A 23,512-nucleotide genomic window follows, 5' to 3' on the forward strand; every position below is an offset into this window, starting at 1 on the left:
ATTTCTGCCCCTGAGCATTCCCCTACAGGCCTCCAATCTTGATATGTGCCCCTGTTCTTGCTCTGCTCACCCAGAGATGAGGGGCTATGAGGGTGAACAAGTTGAGCGCACCCTCTCACAGCGTCCAAGGCAGCCCTTCCTTTTTGTTAGTGTCAGAGTTAGGCCCATAGAGGGTGTGGGCTTTGCTCAAGGTCACACAGCAAGTTGGTGGCAAAGCAGAGCTCAGGCCCCTGCCGCACTGTGAGGAAGGGCAGGGAAGTTTTCTCAGCATCTCGTTGACAGAACGGGAAAGCAGCTGCAGGCCCCAGTGGCTCCGAGAAAAGGCTGCTATGGGGCTCAGCAGAGCATTCTTAAGTGTAATTGACTTTAGGCATTAAACTTTTACCAGAATGAGCTCACAAGGTCTGCAGGGAGAAGGAAAGTGCCTGGCATTTCCTGCCTCTTGGGGCAACCTCTAGGGTACAGAAAAGCCCATCCTCCAGGCTGCAGGATGGAGCCCTCCCCTGGGAGGCAGAAGGGTGAGGCCCTGGGAGAGACTGCAGGCCAGGATACTGAGTGTTCAGCGACCACTTGGTTCTCACTAATTCCAGGGGGTGGGAGACAGGGGCCAAGACCACCCACTCAAAGGCGTGACAGCCCTCGAGCAGTCATGCCTGTGCAATGAGTGACTACTGCAGGGGTGGGGAGAAGGAACAGAGGACTCAGTCCCTGCTCATAGGAAGCACCGCCCCCCCCCCCACCCTCTGACCATGTCCACTCACTTTTTTGTCCCTAAACCTGCCCTACCATCAATCATGGACCTGGTTTAAATCACAACCAATCTCTGAGTATCAGTTTTCTTATCTGTATAATGAGGAGCTAGACAAGATGGTGTCTTGAAATGTTTTGAGCGTTGTCTTTCCCTAATGAAGGAGATATCCCAATTCTTTTCTTTTTAATATTTATTTATTTATTTATTGGCTGCATTGGGTCTTCATTGCTACACACAAGATTTCTCTAGTTGCGGCAAGTGGGGCTACTCTTTGTTGTGGTGTGCAGGCTTCTCATTGAGGTGGCTTCTCTTGTTGCGGAGCGCGGGCTCTAGGTGTGAGGGCTTCAGTAGTGGTGGCTCTTGGTCTCTAGAGCTCAGGCTCAGTAGTTGTGGCACTTAGTTGCTCCGCAGCATGTGGGATCTTCCTGGACCAGGGATCAAACCCCTGTCCCCTGCATTGGCAGGAGGATTCTTAACAAGTGCGCCACCAGGGAAGTCCCAGAGTTATCCCAATTCTTATCCCAAATTTTCTTTCCAAATATTGAGGCAGCCGCTCTACACATCCAGGCAAGGTATCACCTTTGATGTGTCTCCTGGGCAGCCTCTCCCTTCAGATATCATGCTAAAATAAGAGCTCCAGAGACTTATTGAGACTTCCATTTATATTAAAAAAAAACTCAAGGGCTTTTTTTAAAAAAAAAAAAAAAAAACAGGCTTATTGAAGTATAATTGATATACCACAAACTGCATATATTTGAAGAGTACAATCTGATAAATTTTGACATATATATATATTTGGCCACACCACATGGCATTCAGGATCTTAGTTCCCAGACCAGGGATCGAACACCTACCCCCTGCATTGGAAGCCTGGTGTCTTAACCACTGAACCACCAGGGAAGTCCTTTGACATGTAAAACCATCAAGTTTTACAAGTGAAAACCGCCACATCAAGATAGTAAACAAATCCACCATCCCCCCAAAGTTTCTTCATGCCTCTTTATCCTTCCTTTTTACCAACCCTTCCCCTATCCCCAGGTTACCATTGATTTACTTTCTGTCACTATAGTTTAGTTTACATTTTCTTCTTTCAAAAGGAAAAGGCAACCTGCAGAATGAGAGAAAATATTTGCAAACCATGTATCAGATAAGGTGATAATATCCAAAATATACAAAGAACTCATACAACTCAATAATAAAAACACAAACAACCCAATTAAAAAATGGACAGGGCACCTGAGTAGACATTTTTCCAAAGAAGACATACATATGGCCAACAGGTACATGAAAAGGTGCTCAACATCACTAATCATCAGAGAATTGCAAATCAAAACCACAATGAGACATCGCGTCACACCTATTTGAATGGCTATTATAAAAAAGACAAGACATAAGTGTTGCTGAGGGTATGGAGCAAAGAGAACCCTAGTACACTGTTGGTGGGAATGTAAAATGGTACAGCTAATATGGAAAACTATACGGAGGTTCCTCAAAAAATTCAAAACAGATAACCATGTAATCCAGCAAACCCTCTACTGAATGTATACTCAAAGGAAATGAAATCACACTCTCGAAGAGATATTGGCACTCCAGTGTTTATTGAAGCGTTATTCACAGCTGCCAAAGCAAGGAAACAACCTACATGTCCGTAAGTGGATGAATAAAGAAAATGTCATGTATATATGTACAGTGGAGTATCATTTAGCCATGAAAAAGAAGGAAATCCTGCCATTTGCAACAACATGAATGAAACTGGTGGACATTATGCTAAGTGAAATAAGCCAGATACAGGAAGACAAATGCTGCATGATCTCACTTATAGGTGGAATCTAAAAAAGTCAAACTCATAAAACCAGAGAGTATAACAGTGGCTACCAGGAGCTGAGAGTTGGGGTTGGGGAGGGAAAATTAGGGTGATGCTGACCAAGGGGTACAACCTTTCAGTTATAAGATGAATAAGTTCTACAGAGTCTAACATATAGTACTGGGACTGTACTTAATAATATTGTATTGCATACTAGAAATTTGCTGAGAGAGTGGATCTTAAGTTTTCTCAGCACACTATAAGGAGAAAAGGGTCACTATGTGAGGTGATCGATGTGAGAATTAACTTGACCGTGGGAATCATTTCACAGTGTATATGTATTTCAAATCATCATGTTGTGTACCTTAAATATATACAATTTTCATTTGTCAATTACACCTCAATAAAGCTGGGGGAAAAAAGAAGTATAAGCCGTCATTGTGATTTGGCTCCAAGAGTGATTTTAGAAAAAGCTTAGAGTATGGGAAGGAAGTAAGGGGACTTGAAGCTGTAACAGCACAGAAGACACAGTGCTTTTAGTTAGACTGTATGCTCATTCAGGGTGGCTTGGGTTGGGGGACTGATGGCGATTAAGGAAAACTAAATCAACACCCTCACTGACACCTCTTGATACCACCACTGTCTGACTAGCACACTTGAAGTCTACATTAATAAAGATATATCGTCCAAAAGGAGGGGATAGTTCCCCTCTTGCCCCCTGGGTGCCAGGTGCTAGAGGAGATAGATTAACCAGAGTTTGCCTGAAGAAGGAGGGAGAAAATGGTTAAAAAAGGACTGAAACAACATCAAAGTATTAGGGAACGAAGTACATTGACAGAACTGAGGCTGCTGAATTTGGAGAGGGAGCATAGCATCTCCCATATAGAGGATGTTTCCACAATGTAAGAACTTTGAAGACATGTTTCTAGAGGAGAAGAAATGGATGGTAAAAGATCCATGGACATAACCAGGAAAATTCTGTGTCCTCCCTCCAGCTTCAGTTACACCATCTCTGTGTGGTACAGTGGTGATAGCTTAAGCGCTGGAGCCAGACTGCTTGGGTTTGAATCCTGTCAGGGCCACTTATTGGTTATGTGGCCTTGAACAAGCCTCTTATTTACCCTACATGCCTTGTTTTCTCATCAGAATAATGAAGATTAGAAATAGTTTATCTCTAATAGAGCTGTTGTGAAGATTGAACAAGGTAATAGTGGAAAGTAGCTACTAAGTCCAGAATAAGTGCTCAATAAATGTTAGCACTTGTTTTCTCACTGCCTCTTTAATGACTCCTGGACAGTGAGGGAGGGACAGGATTGCCCACTGAATGACCCTGGAGGCTCTATCTGGGTTGCCAGGCAACAACCGTCTGGGACCAGCGGCTCCCTCTCCTAGAGCACGAGGAGCTGTACAGGATTTCGACTTCCCCAAGGGCACTGGGTGCTAGTAGCTGACATTCCAAGACAGCTCCCCGGAACAGCTGGCTCCTGAGTTTGAAGTATTTATAAGACAAGCACTCATGCTTGCTCCGTGAAAGGGTAAGGATCCCTTTCTGGAACCCCACTGCACTGTGCCCTGGCTTCTGGCATGCTTCTTGGTGGAAGGGATGAAAGGGTAGGACCAGGTACCTCATCTTGTTGGCTGTGACTTTCTTGTGAAGCCTGCTCTGTGCCCATGCTATGTGTCATGGTGTTACCTTCACCTAGCTCCCCGCACCATTCTCTGAACCATCTTACTCCTCACCTTTATTCTCTGAAAGCGTGGCCCCCAGGGTGAGTCCTCTGCCTCCTTCTAGAGCTGGGTATGCTCACTCCTCCATGATTTCATCTGCTCCTGGGTTGCAAATGTCACCCTTGTGCTGAGGACTCTTGTCCAGGCCATGGCCTCAAGTTCCAGGCCTGGCTAAACATCGTCACTTGGACCTGGCATCTTAAACTTTCAAAATGTTCAAAACTGAACTGATTTTTAGATTTTCTTCTTCCTTCATGAAAACAAACAAAAATAAATGAAAAAAACCTGATCCCTCCTAGGCTCGTTAATTTGGTAACTTGTGCTGCCATCTATCTTGTCACCCTGGCCCAAAATCCTAAGGTTCCCCCCAGACACCTCCCCCATGGACAAGCATTTGGCCAAGCACTGGAGTCACACCGCATTGCCCCCACCTGTGTCCTCACTCAGTGCCTCTTCCACACCAGGATCAGTATTCTGGTCTCTTTCTCCTCCATTCCACCTGAATACTCTGTCCAGTTCATTTCCTCCCCTGCTTAAACACTATCAATGCCTCCTTATTACCTAAATATGCTAGAACTCTTCACTCTGGCATTCGAGGCTCTCCACAAAACTGTCCATTTCTAGATTCAGTCGCTGCTGCTCCACTATCTACACTCTGAGTCCAGTGAATTGGGGAGCTTGTGCTCCCTTCTGCTTTTTACACTCCTTACACTCCAGGGTGCTGCCTATATTGTCTCCTCCCACTTCAAATACCCTCCCGAACCACCTGCACCCGTCACAATTCCACACATCACCCAGGTCATCTCAGATGCCCCCCTCTCTCTTGTGAAGCCTTCCTGTAAGCCTATCTCCACATACTCTGAGAGCAAAGCTGTGTCCTGGTTCGTGCACTTGTTATTTTGCATTGTATTATCATCACACAAACACCTGTCTAATTCTCCTCCCAATTAGCATATATGCTCTTGAGGTGAAGAACCATTGGTTAGAAGCAGTTTGCACAAGGTGGTATCACATTGGCCCTCCAGAACTTGTCTGTTGACTGAACTGAGCAGAGCTGATTTGCCTAGAGAAAAGAAGGCTCAGAAGACAGGGGACTGGCTTCATGTGCCTGTAGGGCTGTCTGCCGTGGACTGCAGCACGGCCCCAGGAGGACCAACACCTCTGCCTCTTGGGGCTTTCCTGGGTCCTCGCACAGTGAGAGCTATCTCTGGGGAGTGTGGGCTCTCTAGCTCTCATCCAGGGTAATTCACCACTTCCATGCTTTGGCTCTCTTCTGCCCATTTTGCCCTCTGGCTCTTTGAGCCCCAGGTTTATACCGAGAGATGCTGTGCAGCTTTCAAAGAAGAACACATCGGGCATTTGCTGCCATCTAGTGAAGGAAGCATGGCTCAGCCTCTTGCAGAAGCCAGAGGGATCCTGTGCTCTCCCCAGGAGCTGACTCCAGGAATCCAGCACTGGCGAAAGAAGATTATGTTGGGGTGGACATGTGTGTGTGAGAAGGGCAGAAGCTATTGCACAGAACAGATTATATTCAAGCCCCTAAACTGTAATCTGGAATAGGCAAGGCCATATCCTTCCAGATCCTCCCTTACCTCCACGCAGGAGGTATCCCTATTGGAATCAGGGCCAGCCATCTTTTCCAGAAAACTTGGTAGGGATCCGTAAAACACCTAGAGTTCATAATCAGAGGCACTTTTAGGGAAGCCATAGGTAATCCCAAGGGCCTCAAGCAGAAATGGCTGTGGCTTTAGAACTGGTGATTTCCACAGGGCTCTTGCAGCCCTGCAAGGGAGCCCCTGTGACTGTCTCAAAAGTGCTCTGGTTCTGGGAACACCCACTCCCCTGCCCCAGCATGGCACAGAGGCTCAGGCTTCACCTGGTGTGTGCACACTCACCAGGCTGTTGTGAAGTACAGATGAGAGTATGTGTGACAAACACTTAACCAGTGCCTGACACACAGCAAATGCTAAGTAAAAATTAGATATTGATAATGATTAGATAATGGTATTACTACTTTTTGCCAATGCTCCAGAGCACAGGGCTGCCTACAAAACTCACAAAGCTCAGGCCCTGGACACGAATACATTGAGGTATGGTTAGATCTTGTGTACATTGAAAATAAGCACCCCCTCCGTGTACCACAGCATCTGGCATTGGCCTTACCTCCACTGGACAGTGAGGGGCAGGGCAGAGGCTCAGGCCTCAGACTCCAGGCTGCTGACAGACACATCAGTTCCTCCAGCCTGTCTGAGATACAGGATTCCAGGGCTATTTCTGCCGGACTTTCCTCCAAGCCTAGTTTACCACAGTGTAGTTCTTTGCCCCCAGCCCAGCTAATGTCTTGTTTGACCTCTGGGCCTCACCAGTTTTTAGGGAGGTCCTGGGCTACTCCTGGGGCCAGTCCCTCCTGATTGACCTGGTTGTCCCCTGGGCTGTGTTTCATGCAGACATTCAGCCAGAACTAAATGTAGGATTCATCAAATGGCTGAGGTCATCGGCTAACCAGTATGTCTCATGGCTCTCCCACCCTGGGGTCCAGGTGTTGCTAAGGGGGTGCTCTCTCTATCCATGTTGCCCATTGCAGATATTTTAACCAGGGGCAAGTGAGACTGTCTTACTGTTTCCAGCTAGTGGTGTGCTGAGCCAGCACCAACAGCTCATAAGAACTGATTGTAGACGTCTCTCCCCAACTCTACATTCAGAAACATCATGTTGGTAGCTTGAAATCCGTCATGATGGGAGTATTCACCGCAGAAATCAGTAAACGCTACACATCATGGCTTTTTGTCCTGAAGAGCAATTGTTATACACTTAGCAGCACACCACTGGCTCCCACCTTTAATTCCAAGCAAAGTACCACATTTAAACCACTACTCACACAACTACCAAACAAAAGGATTTTTAGTGTACTATCTGAATGAAATGCAAACTGAAAGTCTCATTTATTTTTTTCCCCAAATATATATATATATATAACAGAGATTGCAGCTGGTGAAAGATAGGGTGGTAACTAAGTAAATAAGTCATGATCATGCTTTTAGGTTTGAAATAAACCCAAAATATTTCATGTTGGTTAAAAAAAAATCTGCAATAAATATTTATTGGCAGGTTTTGAATTGTCACTTAGCATGCAAAAGAGCTGTATGTGATAAGCCACATATTTTACTGGGGAAAACATCAAAGGTATTGGATACTATACTTAAGAACATTTGGAAAAACACAATTTAAAATTTTAGTGTGTTTTTTGTTTCTTATCCTTTTTTTTTTTATCCTTTTCTTTTGATATAATTTGAACTGTGCTTCAATCCTCACATTAGTGTGTCCTCTACAGCAGCGGGCCCCAACCTTTTTGTCACGAGGGACCAGTTTCAGGGAAGACAATTTTTCCACGGACAGGGTGGGGGTGGGGGGTGGGGGTGGAGGGGGATGGTTCAGGTGGTAATGAGAGTGATGGGGAGCGGCTGCTTTGCTCTCGCACACCAGCTGCTCACCTCCTGCTGTGCTGCCGGTTCCTAACAGGCCAAAGACCACGTGGTAGTCCGTGGCCCTGGGGGGTTGGGGACCCCTGCTCTACAGCCCATTCTAGTGTCTTTTTCCTTGTTAAAACAGTACCCGTGGTTATAGTCGGGCAGCCTTATGTTATATCGCTGTAAGAACCATTGGAAGTGAACTCAGAAACTCCATTTCTTTTAGCCAGGAAAAAAAAAAAAAAAGGAATGCCTAGCTCAGTGAGTCCACTGCTTGTTTGTACAATGAGCTGTAGACCCCTTGGAGCTCAGAAGCTGGAGAAGGCTCTGAGGCTGTGAGGCAGGGGTGGAGGTTAGGGCTCAGTCATAGTGGACCTTGCCTTCGGCCACCCCAGAGCTGGACAAGTCTCCATTGCTGAGTGTCTGGAGGGGTGCATGAGGCCTGTCTTCCAAGGTACACCTGGTCTTCATCATGTACTTTCGAAAGGCCTTTTGAATAACAGCAGCACATCTTTCCTCTTCCTTCCTCTTGGTGGTGGTAACTATGGGTTCATATAACTTCTTTAAAGGGTTGGCTTCCATGAACTTCTCCTCCATCATTGCTTTCATGCTATCCAGGCCACTGGACTCACCAAGTACCCTAGTGGTGAAAGCGAAGAGAATATCCAGGCAATGGAGGCGATCTCCGCTCACCATAGGCAAGTCCATGACTAAAAATTGGTATTTATTTGGCTTTGCCACACGCAGAGGCTCAGGAAGGGCATCAGCAAAGTCAGAAAGGGCAGAATATTTGATAAACTGTGTTGCTTCTGGGTCAAACTTTTCCCAGACTTCATAGAATATTTCAAAGTCATCTTCACCCAAAGGGTCCTCACTTTCTTCAGTGGCTACATTGAAGTTTTCTAAAATCACAGCAATATACATGTTGACCACAATGAGAAAGGAGATGATGATATAACTGACGAAGTAGGCTATGGCTATGTTAGAGAGGTGACAGTTCTCTAACTTGGGGTCACATGAGTTTTTTGATTGCAACATGGGGCTGAGGAGGGCATCCCAGCCTGCTGACGTGGTTATCTGGAAGAGGCAGAGCATGCTGCCTTGGAAAGTTTCAAAGTTGAATATGTCATCAATCCCAGAATTTTTCTTCACATTGCAAAAACAGTTCATACCAAAAATGGCATAAATAAACATAACCAGAAAGAGTAGAAGACCAATATTGAATAGAGAAGGAAGAGACATCATCAGAGCAAAAAGGAGAGTTCTGATTCCTCGTGCTGCCCGAACAAGTCTCAGGATTCGGCCAATCCGAGCCAAGCGGACAATTCTGAAGAGTGTTGGAGGGAAAGGAATCTGTGCCTGAGTTTTCAAGGCAGAAACCATTGTACCTTAAGAGAAGGAGAAGGGTAAATCAATTTCCAGCAGGCAGACTGACATAGCCTGTCTCTCCTGCCTTGAATCTGAGTGGGACCAATTTTTATCATTACTTTTTATGTAAAAAATTAAGATTTTTTACCCATATCCAGGAAAATATATATCTGCACCTTAAGCTGGAGAATAATTTCCAAAGTTCATACAGTTTTAGATGGGACTTTAGATGGGATAGGACATCTAAAATACTGAAGACCCCCGAGGAAAAGAAAGAAAATGCAGTTTATGAAAGGCTATTTTGTTAGTTATCTTATGCATCTGAAGTACATTATCTATGTTGGGCATTTAAAGTTACTCTTGGGGTAACAAATATAAGTTTTCCATATTTATTGTATATATAGAATGGAAAGCAAACTACGAATGGAAACATTTAGATTAGAATGCAAGGAGAAATTTCTGCTACTGAAGGTTGGCTTGAGCCTAAGCTATCAGCGGAAGTTGTACGACCTCTAACCCCCAAATTTCTTAAACAAGCAGGTTCTTATTACAGAAGAATTTGAACACAGCTTGCTACAGGTGAGGACAGGGTTGGAGAAAGACGTGGTATTGGGATGTTCATCTTTGGGCTAATGCTGCCATGGGTCTCTCATCTTTGTCAATATGCTTATTCCAAGGACTTCTGGAAATCCAAACTCAAAAAGGGACTAAATTGGAGACAGTTTCTCTGCTGTTGTAGACCCCCAGAAATGGCATCTCAACCAGAGGTTTCTGCAGACTGCTAAATATTTGGCTATTTGGCCTAAAAGGTCACCCTGTTTTCTCATTGCCTGCTCTGCAATCAAGTGATACAAGAATTTAAAACAACTCACATTTTGGCCCAAATATTATAGAATAGCTGGAACATGTTTGTCTTGTATAGACATGGCCTTGTTCTTGCTCTGGGGATCCTCTAACGTCATTAGAGGTGATGGGTAGCCAACACTACCTGCCATCACCTAATGATTAAAGAGAACTAGTTGGTGATATACTTCATTGACTGCCCAATTGTATCAAGGAAGTTTAATTCATATGCTAATTGAGCAGGCAACTCTGGTGAGATGTGGAGCTGACTACAAACCAATTTAGCAACAACTGGAGGAGGTCCCTCTTTTAAGGCCCATCTCCTCTGTGGATATTTCTTTGAGTAATCAAGCCCACCATAATCTGTCTTTTCTCTGAGCTCAATTCTTTTGTGTACCATGTGATTTGGCGTTCAATTAATTTCTCTGTCTTTTTCCGATCCCTTAAGGTGGGGTAGGTCTTAATACCTCAATTGGATTGTAAACCCTATAGAGGGAATCACTTTGACTCACACACATTTTGTATTTCTCTAAAAGCTCGGGAGAGAGCGTGAGAAAACGTAGAGGCTAAGGACTGGATGGCAGATCAACTGGAAAAACCATAGAAAATGCTGCTTTGCTAAGTAGGATTTGGCTCAATGTGTAGATCTTCTCATCCATTGGAACAAGATGCTATACAGTGCTATGCAGTGCAGCTGCAATCGCTTAGCAGTTGTTCAAACGGCATGAACTCTACAATGCCTGGCACTGCCTGGAAGAAGTTCAATAAATAGTGGAATGAATGAGCTGCTCTCTGCATATTGGAGGAAGAGCCCCTTAAGTGTGAAGAGAGCTGCCCCAGACTTATCCTATCATCATTTTCTAACTTTAATCCTGCTGTCGATTTCACCAGGACTGGTGCTTGGAATTGACTAATAATGATTAACAGTCTATTTAACCATAACCATGTGGAAAGATCTGTTACTAAACCTTATCTGCATAAACTTCATGGCTTAGAAACCAGAACAGACTATGAGCTGTACCGTTCATTTTCTTGGTCTCTGAAGCATCTGCATTGCTGCTGTGGTGATGGGAACAAAATATTTTGATCCAATATATCTACTTAATGCAGCCTTTCTGAGATAGCACAAAAGCTTCCACTTGTGAAATCAGTTTTCATTGTCTTCATTGCTCTTTGAACTATGAGAAGAGCCCCTGGGCAGTTTCACACAATTATAAAAAGTCAAAAACCCAGAGTAAAATCTTATAGCTTAGTCATGAAGAATTTAATTTCAAAGTTGGTGTGTGTGTGCGTGTGTGTGTGTGTATGTGTGTTATAAAAAGATATATGGAAATAACCCTCTTTTTTCCCCTATTCTTCTTCCATAAACCTTATAGTTAATTTCTGCCTGAGGTTAAGAAAAATATACTGATTATAGAGTGAGGCTGGTTGGGGAATGGGATCCAGGCAGTTGAGACAAGTGTAGTCCCCACTGTGGTTTAAGTTAACATGAGATACAGAATAAAGATAAAGCATTACTTCTCTTTACGACACACTCTTGCAAGCCCCATCTAGGTTTGGACCATGGACGCCCTGTATAAGGAGGAGGAAAGGGAAGGCCTGACAATGTCATGGGGGCACAGTGATTGCGATCTGACATCCACATGGATTTTGAACTAGGGAAAAACATGGAAACTACACGCCAAATCCTTAAAACAAGAAAAGCTCTGTAGGGCACAAGAAAGGTAGAACTTTGACTCAACTCCCTGGATAAAGCAGGTAGCCCCACAAAAAACTTTTAAGACAACTTAATTTTGTCTATCTCCATTGCATAAATTATCCACATAATTATTTAACTCTATTTCAATTGTGTAGACACTCAAGGGAATGGAAATTACTCTGTATTTCCTAGCAACTCTCCAAAGAGAATGGCATTAGTTCATTTCTCTTTTTCAGAAATCATATTAAGCTTAATTTCCTGCTTGTGGATACTCTGGACATAATTCCAAAGGATAAGATTTATAAGTTTACTTCTGGCTCTTAGGTTAAAGCCCCTCTGGCTGCCAATTTTACTTACTAACAATAGAAATGACCACGATCACACAATCAAATAAATTCCAGCCATTGGTGAAATAGTATTGCCTCAAAGCAAAGATTTTGATGAGACACTCAATTGTAAAGATGACCACAAAGGTCAGGTTGAGACGCTCAAGGAATTGTTCCACGGTTCTGTCCTGGCCATATGATTCAACCATCATGCTAACCATGTTGAGGAAAATGAGGATGATGATGATGATGTCAAAGACCTGGTGTGTAACTAGGTCAAACACAAGACCCTGGCATTTGTTCTGAGGAAAAAAAAGAAAAAAGAAGGGATCATAGGTCATTTTGAGTTGTAGGAATGAAATCACATACATTAAAAGGCACATACAATAGCATTTGTCTTCTCTTACAATTAAAGCAGTTTCTTGGAAAATGCACAAATGCTTTTTAAAGGGCAAGAAATTCTTCTATAGATCTTTTTTCATTTAATTTCATTAAATTTAACTAGATAGCTGGTTTTAGGTTGTAGGCTATAGCTTTAATTCCATTTTGAAACTAAATAAATAAATTGTTAGTAACAACATAACTTTGATGTGGTGGATGATTTGTTTTTGCTGAAATAAAATAGCTCATGTTGGATTTAATCATAAAAAATGAAGTTTGGTCTCTGTAGTTCACCTGCTTCTGTATTTCAACTTCAATAATACTAACGCAGAGAATAGTTGCTTTCATAATTATGTTGGACAAAACAGAATTAACATCTCCAAGGCTCCATTTGTCAGTTCAGAACAATCAGACCTTATACTTAAGCAAAACTGTATTCAAGCAATTCTTGAATGCCAGTTTTCTAATTCTTGTTCACTTAAAGATAAGGCTAGATAAATGGGATTCTGATCCAATGATTACTAAAAATGAAAACAGAAAAACTGATTATTTCACTTTATTACTGATGGTGAACTTGCATGTTGGTTTGTACATGGATGTCCTGCTCCAAAGTAAGGATGTGCTGATTGCTCTGGTACAGGTTCTAACTCAAGTTTGCACATCTAATCTACCGTGTGCAGTGAAAGGACTCAATTATTCCACTATTTTCTTTAATCTAATATCTACAAGGCACCACTTTGTTCTTTACTTAGGTGGAAAACTGTTCTTAAACACACACTCAGACACTGATATTGTATGATATTCTTGCCTATATATTGCTTGTTTTACATTACATGTACATACTAGATTATTTCATATTATGTATCATCTAATCAAAGTATACATATAATATTCTATTTAAAAACTTCATAGACCCCTTAAGAATTCATCTTTATAACCCCAGGCATCTGATAAGGTAATCCAGGCAAAAGATGATGTTGGTTTGTGATGGTAACAGTGGAGAAAGACATGAGCACTTAGGTTTAAGAACTAATATGGAAGTAGAAGCAGGAGTCAAGAGAATGTTTGAATGGAGTAGGTTATGGGAAAGTTAAGGTTGAGGCTATAATTTCTGCTTGGTGAAGCATTCAATCACCCAGAGAACAGGGGATGAGGAGTTTTTGGGGGAGATGATGAATGTGTCCAGAGCACATGGAGTTTGATGTGCCAGTGGGGCATCCAAGGGACGTGGGCAGGTAGAGGTATGGGTTTGGAGCTCAGGCAGAGAGCTGCAACGAGATGTGGAGTACAATAGCATCAGTACTGATATGAACTAAAACCAAGAGGATGAATGATATCACTCAGGGAGAGCAAGGGCAATGAGAAGAAAGAGGGTGGGGACAGCAGTGGAAGGATACTGCATGGAAGTTGGTGTCTTTCAAACTTTGCTCCAGGAGCCCTAAAGCTGTTATCAAGGAGTCTGGAGAAGAAACTTGAAAGTCAAGTGCATTTCCTATGTGAGAATGCATCCAGGAAGTCAGAAAGGACCTGGAGAAAAGATACTTTTAAGGGTGCTCTCTAGGAAAGCAGAATGAGAGCTGAGAATAAACGTAAGGAACAGTAAGCCTTGGCCTTACAGTTCAACTCTAATATTTAGAAAATGGAGGAGATTAAAAGTATAAGCTACCAAATGTGGTAACTGATCAAAAAACATCATTTTAAGATGTACAGTGACTCCTATACCTTAGGAAAATTTTTAAACCCAGTAATGAAACTACCTCGTGGGGATGCTTCAGGTAGAATCAGAAATGATTCCAGATTTCTTGCTCTTACTGCTAGAAAGAATATCCATCACTTCTCAGGTTAAAACAACTGCATCTTCCCCCTCTATGCAATTGCCATTCCTTTGTTCCAAACGTCAAAAGATAATATTTTAGATTTTAAAGATTAAAAAAAAAAACACCTGTGGGGAGGTAAAGTTGTGAGTTAAGGGCTAACAGCTGATTCAAAGTCTTAGCTCCAACTCAGGGACACCTGGGGATATGGTTTTGGGACTGCTCTCTGGAATAGAGTGCTTAAGATAAACGTTCGGCATTAACTGGTGAGTTGTACTCGGTTGTCGGAATCACTCATTGTGAAACCTTGATTGGGGAGCCATGCAGGAAGGGCTTTGGGGTAGCACCTACTCCCTGATGAGCCATGCAACAAACAAGCTATAAAAGATAGTTAAGGAATGGAGGTGGCAGCTTCCCTGCGTACAGTAAAGCAGTCCATGCCCACTTCAAGCTCATCTCTTGCATCCTAGCATGTCCAGTGCAGTGGAGAGGCCTAGAAGCTACATCCATGTCACTGCAACTTCTTTTCAGCTGTGTGCTGCACTGCTGGCTTCATATCCTTCATGAAATAAACTGGTGAATATGTGTCTCATGAGTCTTTCAGTTAATTCCAAATCTGGGACCAACCGGTACTGAGTTGTTGCATAGCGTGCACACATAAATAAAAACTCTCTGTCTTTTTTGTTGGCTCAAGTTCAAATAAGAACTTCAAAGTGAAATTAGTACTAGAAAGTGAGTTTGGTACTTAAAAGCTAGATTTGACTTAGGTAAAATGAAGTTCCACATACTGTTGTCAGATGAAAATTCCCTAAATATATTGATAATTTTATTATTAACCCTTTGGTAAAAATTCTGTATTTTATAAATTCTAAACACTTGGCTCTGACATTTGTAGACATTTTTGATGCAACACAAATGTTTAATCCTAGTGGGATGGATTTTGTGTGAGCCCTAAAACATATTCTTTATTCAACAAATAATTACTGACAACACACTTTACTCTGTTCTGACTGCTGGAAATAGCAGGAAATTAAACATACCTTTGATAATTTGGGGTCTCATGTTTGAATGAAAATCTCCAAATCCTCTACATGCATCAGATATCAAGTCCCTCTTCCATACTGCTTTTCCAGACTTTTTGGCCTTACCCTGTCCTGAAAGCCTCCAAACTCACTTGTCAGAGCTACCAGTTGTGCCTGTTGTATGACTTATAATCTAATGCTCTCAAATTCCAGCTCCTCAAGCAGACTGTAAACACAGAGCAGTCCTTTTAGAGCCTCGAGGCAGGATTCAGCAAACTATGGCCCACAGGCTAAATCTGGCCCAACACCTGTTTTTGTATAGCCCGTGAGCTCAGAGTGGGTTTTACTCAGGATGAGTTTGGGGAGAAAAACTCAAAAGAATAAAATTTTGACATATGAAAATTATATGAAATTCAATGTTGGTGTTGATAAATCAAGTTACACTGGAACACAGCCAAGCACATTTGTTCTATATCACCAATGGCTGCTTTTGTGCTACAACATCAAAGCTGAGTAGTAGCAGCAGAGACCACATGGCCTGCAAAGCTTAAAATATTTACTATCTGACCTTTTACAGAAAAAGTGTGTCTGCTCCTGATGTAGAAAGTTTATCATAAATACTTGTGAAGTGGAAGTGAGTATGCATGACCTCAACTTCACACCATAAAAAGTTGGTAAAAGATATTATACATTTTCAATTGGCCAAGATTAAATTAAAGCAAACTGCTAAATTCACATCATTACAATGAGTATATACTAAGCAGCTATTGTGTGCTCACAAAAAGTAAAGTTGTTGCCCAAGCTCTTACTATTGAATTTGAATGTCTAATCTTCCTAAGGACTTGAGCCATACACCAGTGCACCTGGGTTCATACTGACTTCTTAGATAAAGTCTAAAAATTAAAGGAGAATGGCACTGCAGATATCTGAGTTGCTCATAACCTCTTAATGCATCTATGTATTTAGAATCAATCAAGTGCTCTCACCAGAGGCCTTGGAATGGGCCTTTGAGGTTTTTTGGATCCTAATTTTTTCATTGCATTATAGTATTTCTTCTGTTCTTCTGTCAGAAAGATGTCTTGACCACCTAAGTATATGGAGAAGATGAGAGCTAACTGTCATTAATGGATTTTTGGAAACAAGTTCTGAATTTTCAGAAATAGTTATAAAGTTATATTTCTATCAACAATTCCTAAAATTCCAATGGGAAGAAGAAAGAGACTCTAGGGGAGGGCTGAAAGGAAATAGGGTTTAAATTAAGGAAGAGGGGGGGAAATATTACTTTTATCAGTTCTATTTCTCTTTTTATAATATAAGCAAAGATTAAAAATTCCTTGCAAACATCCAGAGAATTTTTACCAAAACTGAATATTTTCAATCTGTGTAAATCAAACCACAATGAAACAAAAATAGAAATTAGTGACAAAAATTTAACAAAAAAAATCCTACAAAGTGACTATTAAAATTCTCCTAAATATGTGAATGTATATATCACTGTTAATAAAATTTCAAAAAAGTCTATCCAGAGTCATTCTCAGGAAAAAAAAATGAGAGAGCTTTAAATGTTTTTACTACTGAGGAAGAACGAATAGAAAAATGAAGTAGGATTTTTATTTCTGGAAATTGGGGTGGGAGGAGTGGTAAAACATCTAGAAATGCTGGATAAAATAGAACAGAATTCCTTTAAAAGACATAGCTGAACTTGCACAAAAGTAGGAAAAATCTCCATCATTTGAAAATCAAGAGAGATCAAAGAGTAGTAAATTAGCCCTGAAGCCATGGCTGGCCTAACAGCATTTGCTAATCTCAGTAAAAACGGGAATCTTGGTATTTAATAACTACAAGGGGGTCATGGGGAAAAGGCAGTGGGGTTAGGCCAAGGACCCTGTGTGAATCTGGAACTCTCCAAGTGCTGCCATTAAAGGGTGAAGAAGAAAACCAAACCTGTCTGTTGGCAAGGGAAGACAACCAGAACACTGTCTCAGTCTGTACTATGGGTAAAAACCCAGTCTTCCCTGATAATTTGTGAATCCAAGCCTGCCTTGATGAGGGTGTGGGGGCTGAATTTACACCAACAGTATGAACCCAAAATATACAGCCCTAGGACAGTCTTTTCAACAAATGGTGCTAGGAAAACTGGATATCAACATGCAAAAGAATGACGCTGAATCATTGCCTAATGCAATGATTAACTCAAAATGGATCAAAGACATAAATGTAAGATCTAGAACAATAAAACTCTCAGAAGAAAACATAGAACAAAAGCTTCACAACATTGGATTTGGCAATGATTTCTTGGATATGACACAAAAGGCAAAAGGAAAAATAGACAAATTGGACTTCACAATAACTTTAAAATTTTGTGCATCAAAGACATTGTCAATGAAGTAAAAAGGCAACCCACACAATGGGGAAAATATTTGCAAATCATATATCTGATAAGAAATTAATATCCAGAATATTTAGAGGACTCCGAAAATGTAACAACAAAAAGACAAACAACCGGATTCAAAAACGAGCAAAAGGCTTGAATAGACATTTCTCTAACGAAGATATATGAATGGCCAATAAGCACATGAAAAAATGTTCAATGTCACTAACCATTAGGGAAATGTGAATCAAAACCAAAATGAGATACCACCTCACATCCATTAGAATGGCTACTATCAAAAAAACAGAAAACAAGTATTTGTGAGGATGTAGAGAAATTAGAACCTTTGTATACTGTACATATTACCATATGATCCAGCAATTCCGCTTCTAGGTATAGACCTAAAAGAATCAAAAGCAGGGTCTCAAAGAGATGTTACACATCCATGTTCATAAGAGCTTTATTCACAACAGCTAAAATGTGGAAGCAACCCAACTGTCCATCAATAGATGGATGAAAGAGCAAAACATGGTATATACATAGCCTTAAACAGGAAGGAAATTCTGCAATCCGCTACAATATGCATGAACCTTAAGGACACTATGCTAAATGAAGTAAGCCAGTCACAGAAAGACAAGCATTGTATGATTTTACTTACATAAGATACTTAGAATAATCAAAATCATGGAGACAGAAAGTAGAATGGTAGCTGCCAGGGGCTGGGGGCAGGGGAGCATGGAGATTTATTGTTTAATGGGTGTAGAGTTTCAGTTTTATAAGATGAAGAGTTATGGAGATGGATGGTGATGATGGTTGCCCAACAATATGAATGTATTTAATACCACTGAACTGTACAGTAAAAATAGATGATAAATTTTATGAGTATTTTGCACAGTAAAAAAAAAAAAAAAAAATTGAAAAAAAAAATAGCCCTAGATTTAACCAGGTTTTTTCAGGATGCGTGGCAGACACAAGTGTCTTCAATAATCATATGCATCACGATAGTATTAGTACTATTATTATGAGACAGTCCTATGTGTGCATTATGAGATAAACAAAATGAGTAGTTATGGAAAATTTTAAGGCTGTCATCTTTTGTACCCATGAGAACCAGTTTTCTTGGTGTGGAAAAGAGGAGATATAGATGTATTGGTTAAATGAAAACCTTGTAGTCCTGAATTTGGATGATTATTCATACTTCCACATATATATTTCCTTGTAGTCCTAAACTAGAAGTAGCTCTGTCCACTGAAAAAGTCCCAAAATAATCACAATGAGCATTCGAGATTGTGGTCTTGGAAACCACCTTCCAACACTCCTTAGAGAAATGGCTGAATTCAGATCTGAGGCAAGAAGGGTACGAACAAGGCCTAGAACATATTGTCATTCCAGAGAGCAAGGAAGTCATCCCATAGGACATTATTTGAATCCTAATTTGAAAAGAAACAAACTTTAACATCAATCAATCAATCAATGAAAGAATGAATAAATATTTTGAGAAAATAAAAGACTGGAGGAAATTTGACCATTGACTGGGTTTTTGACGAATTTAAAGAACTCATATTAAACTTTTTAGATGTAATAATGGAATTGCAATTATGTTTAAAAAGAGATATGTTCTGAAATATCAGTGAATGAAATAATATGATGTCTGTGATTTGTTCTATAAAAAATCCAGTAGAAGGATTGGGTAAGAGCATAGATGGCATAAGGATGTTCTTAAATCAATAAATGCTGTGCTGGGTGATGGGTATTTTAGGTTCATTTTACTATACTCTTGTACATGTTTGAAATTTTCTGTAATAAAAAGTAAAACAAAACAGAACAAAAATGCTATGGACTGATCAAAACAGAGATTTCAAATGTAAGCTTAAATCTAAAATCACAAGGCCTGACATTCAAACTGTAGGTGTTGATTGCAATCAAGCTATATATTACAGAGGTGATACCACGTAGTACACTCCTGAATAACAGCAGCCATGTAGTTACCTGGGACCATGAAGGACTCTCCCAGCAAACACTAAGAAAGCTCAGCAGTATCAGCATACACTTTTGATGAATTTTAAAAGCTCAATAGAAAAATTAAAAAAGAGCCATAAAACAATCAGGAAAATCAAAGATGAATATTTAATTACCTGGTTTTAGGATTGAGAAATGCCTTCAGTATATAAACACAAAAAAAGAACCCAAAAGGGACAAGATTGAGAGTCTGACTTCATAAACATGCTCAATGTCTATAAGTGAAAACTGTCATTACAAAAATGTAAGAAGCAAGTCACAAATTGGACTTACTATATAAAAACATGAGAAACTCCAGGAAACATAAGAAACATAAGAAACTCAAGGAAGAAAATACTGTCACAGGCCATCAACCTGTGAAAAAGTGTATAACTTCATAAATGGTCAAATGAATGAATGTAAAACTATGAGATAACACTTCTACCCACCAAGCTGGAAAACATAATTAAAAATCACAAAAGCGAGAATGATGAAGACACAGTAAACAGGCATCTTCATGTCTAGCAAAAGGAGAGTACACAGCACAGCATTTCTGAAAGGTAATTTGACAATATATCTTTAATGCCTTAAATCCTAAGAACTTATCCTGAGGAAATAATCAGAGATACACAGAATTTTAAGAATGGTCATGATTATTTTAGAGGAGCAAGAAATTTGGAAATGACCAAAATGTCCTTAAAAAGGGGAGTAGGGGGAATGGTTAGAACAAATTATGATCTATCCATAATATGGGATGAAATTCAGCCCTGAAAATTCTTATAACAAAGATGATCTCATGACATGAACTCATAACTAATGGAGAGGAGAGTTTAAAATATTACATAATCTCAACGGTGTAAAAGAAATACTTATTTAGTTAAAAAGTAACAGGAAAAGATGGTACCAAAATGATGAGGCTTAATCTAATGGTTATCATTTGGTGGTCACCTTATGGGTGACTGAAATTTTCTTTTTCTCTTCCTTTTTCTCCACATTTACTACAATGCTCCTATAGATTATGGAATCAGGAAAATAAATATTTGTTCGTTACAATGCATGGGGTAAAAAACTCCCTAAAAAATCTGCCTCTTCCCCAACCATCTTCTTTCCAAGTAACTTTAGTAAACCTGCCAAGATTTGGGTGTTGAGAGGCAGGACACAAGTTACTGGAAGAGGAGAGTTTACAGATTTTCCAGAACTTACAATGGTGTTATATCCTGATAAATCCATCATAAGTTGAAAATATTGTAAGTCGAAATGCATGTAATACACTTAATCTACTGAATATCATAGCTTAGGCTTGCCTGCCTTAAACATGTTTGGAATACTTACTTTAGCTTATAGTTGGGCAAAATCATGTAACACAAACCCTATTTTATAATAAAGTGCTGAATACCTCATGCAATTTATTAACACTGTACTGAAAGTGAAAAACAGAACGGTTGTATGGGTACAGAATGTTGTAAGTATGTATCGACTGTTTACCCTCAATTGAGTGCATGGCTGACTGGGAGTTGTGGCTGCTGTGACCCAGTGTCACAAGAAAGTATTGTACTGCATACCTCTAGCCCAGGAAAAGATCACAATTCAAAATCTGAACTAAAGTTTCTACTCAATGCGTATCACTTTTTCATCATCGTAAAGCTGAAAAATCATGTAAATTGAACCATCCTACGTTGGGAATCGTTTGTACTCTTTTTATCCTGAATAACAACGTATGCTTGAAAGCTTACTAAAATATGACATAAATACTAATTCTGGTAATTATTTTTCTATTAGAATTCAACAATGTCCTTTGTTTAACAGGGTAGGATGGAGAATAAAAACAATGATTTAATAAAACCCAGCTGTTTCAGTCCCTTTTCAGCCATATCCTTAAGATTCTTCTCCAGAAGGCTCCCTCTTTGGTCTCATGCAGATGATAAAGGCTACTTTGCACAACAATTTAGAACGGATTTATGTTCCATTCAAGATCTTTAGAGAAGAGAGGTAAAAATACCAAATCAGGACAATCCCCATACTTATCTTTTTCTGCTGTTGGTTGAAGTTGTCAATAATAACACCAATAAAGAGATTCAGAGTGAAGAATGAGCCAAAGATGATAAAAACTATGAAGTAAATGTACATATATAGGTGTTCCTCAAACCTTGGCTGTTGTCCTTCCTGTTAGGGATTTTTTAAAAGAGAGAAGGAAACAATTACTGGAGAAAAATATGAGCCATCTTAACTGCCTGGTAGCAGCAGCATTAACCACTCAGCCTCCTCCTGTCAGCCATGGCCCTGGAGGGAGCCCTTCTCCCTTCTTTCAGTTTCCCCCAGAGCAGCTTGAGTGGCACCATACAATGGAGAGAGGGTGTGGTGGAGGTTTAGGCTTTTTCTGGAGAATCATTGAAGGGCTGTGAGAGAGGAGAGTGGCACAATCATACATGTCCTTTGAAAAGGTCTCTAGGATGTCCATATGGACACAAAATTGGAGGGAGCTAGATTGGAGATGGCCACCAGAGAAGGGACATGTTCACTTCAGGAGACTGACTACCAACCCTTTTTGAAAGGCTACATCCTTCAAACAGAGCCCACTATTGTATTCAGTCTGTGCTTGCGTCCTGTCACTCTTGAATTCCTAGTGCCTGGCACAGCTTGTTGACATGTAGGTTCTCCACACACACTGAATGAGTGACTGAATGAATGAATGAACAGTCAAGCTCAGAATGGACAAGAATGGACTATAACCAAGCTCCCCTAGCTGCGGGCACGACCCAAAACACCCAAGATCCCTTTTGTCCAAGTTCTTCACATGGTCATTGGTTTTATTCATTTTCTGTTTTCTTTTCCCTGATCACATTCAAAGATAGAGATGAGTGTTGACAGCTGTCATGTGTTGAATGTACTCATGATACCTGTTACTCAAAACCCATCATATACACTAGTGTACTAGAGGTAAATACTTGAAACAATTGTTTTTCTCTTTTGCCTGGAAGAGTACCTGACCTTAATCCCAGTTGGCTTGAGGCATCTACTTGTTTGAATTAAGGGTAGGCATTAGTCTAGAAACAATGTAATGGAAAGAAGAATTAATATTTAGTATCTGACATTTAAAAGAAGATTATGCAGCAGGCTAATCATCTTGCAAAAGGAGGTTCAGATACAAAGAGGAACAGAGAAAGGCTCACTTTACTTGTACCCTGGGAATTGTCAGAAAGAGAAATAGAGAGACAGAGAACATCAGAGCTATGAGATGTGTGTCCTGATTTTCCCCTCTTTGGGTTGGGAGGAGACTTGGGGCCCAGTAAATTGAGGAGAACATGGAGGGCAAAGAGTGTGTGCTCTGGTTCAGCTTTGATATTTTTCTAAGAGAAAACTACTGCTGGGAAGGCCTGGGATATGGTGGGCATGCAGGATGACTTAAGAGGCTGGAGTAGCATAATTGGGCAGACAGTGGTCTCTTGAACCTTCTTCAGTTCTCATGTGGCTTGGACGTGGACTGACAGCCATGGGCCTGCCATGGTGGGCTTCATAGTAAGGGATGAGAATGGACTGCTGGGCCAGGAGACCATGTGAAGGATATGGCAGAGGGTCAGCGTTTGAGTTGAAGGAGGAGAAAGGCCCATGGTTTCACCAGTTGCAGCTTCACTATTTGAGAACAGTAGGATGCCCTGTGTCTATAAGGACAAGGGCCATCATACTAGCACACACCAGTTAGAATGTCCCAGGACCACATCAGGACAGGCACACCACACACCTCCACCCACCTACCATTCACTCAAGGAACATATATAAGACACATACTACTTCTGTCATACATAAGATCTCCTCCCTATCCCCTATCTCCACCTCAAGGCAGAAGGATGACTAAGGTAAACAGGTGAACTTCATGTATTCATATAGACAAAAAAATAAGCACATTCATATTTTTAAACATTTCCTTTGTTATAAATTGCCT

The 23,512-nt window shown here is 40.7% G+C and overlaps 1 protein-coding gene across 1 annotated transcript in view; it reads right to left on the reverse strand.

Moving 5' to 3' along the window:
- Window positions 1-8,042: 8,042 nt before the first annotated feature.
- The window catches only part of SCN11A (sodium voltage-gated channel alpha subunit 11), a 67,971-nt gene continuing 52,501 nt past the window's right edge, over window positions 8,043-23,512 (reverse strand). Inside the window, exons 23-26 of the mRNA XM_057705131.1 lie at window positions 21,594-21,735; window positions 16,190-16,290; window positions 12,018-12,288; window positions 8,043-9,138 (exon numbers count right to left, since the gene is read on the reverse strand). Coding sequence (XP_057561114.1) covers window positions 8,111-9,138; window positions 12,018-12,288; window positions 16,190-16,290; window positions 21,594-21,735 — 1,542 coding nt within the window. The 3' untranslated portion in view covers window positions 8,043-8,110. The remainder of the gene's footprint in view (window positions 9,139-12,017; window positions 12,289-16,189; window positions 16,291-21,593; window positions 21,736-23,512) is intronic.

The sequence above is a fragment of the Hippopotamus amphibius genome, chromosome 13 (genome assembly GCF_030028045.1).
Source record: "Hippopotamus amphibius kiboko isolate mHipAmp2 chromosome 13, mHipAmp2.hap2, whole genome shotgun sequence".
Taxonomy (NCBI): domain Eukaryota; kingdom Metazoa; phylum Chordata; class Mammalia; order Artiodactyla; family Hippopotamidae; genus Hippopotamus; species Hippopotamus amphibius.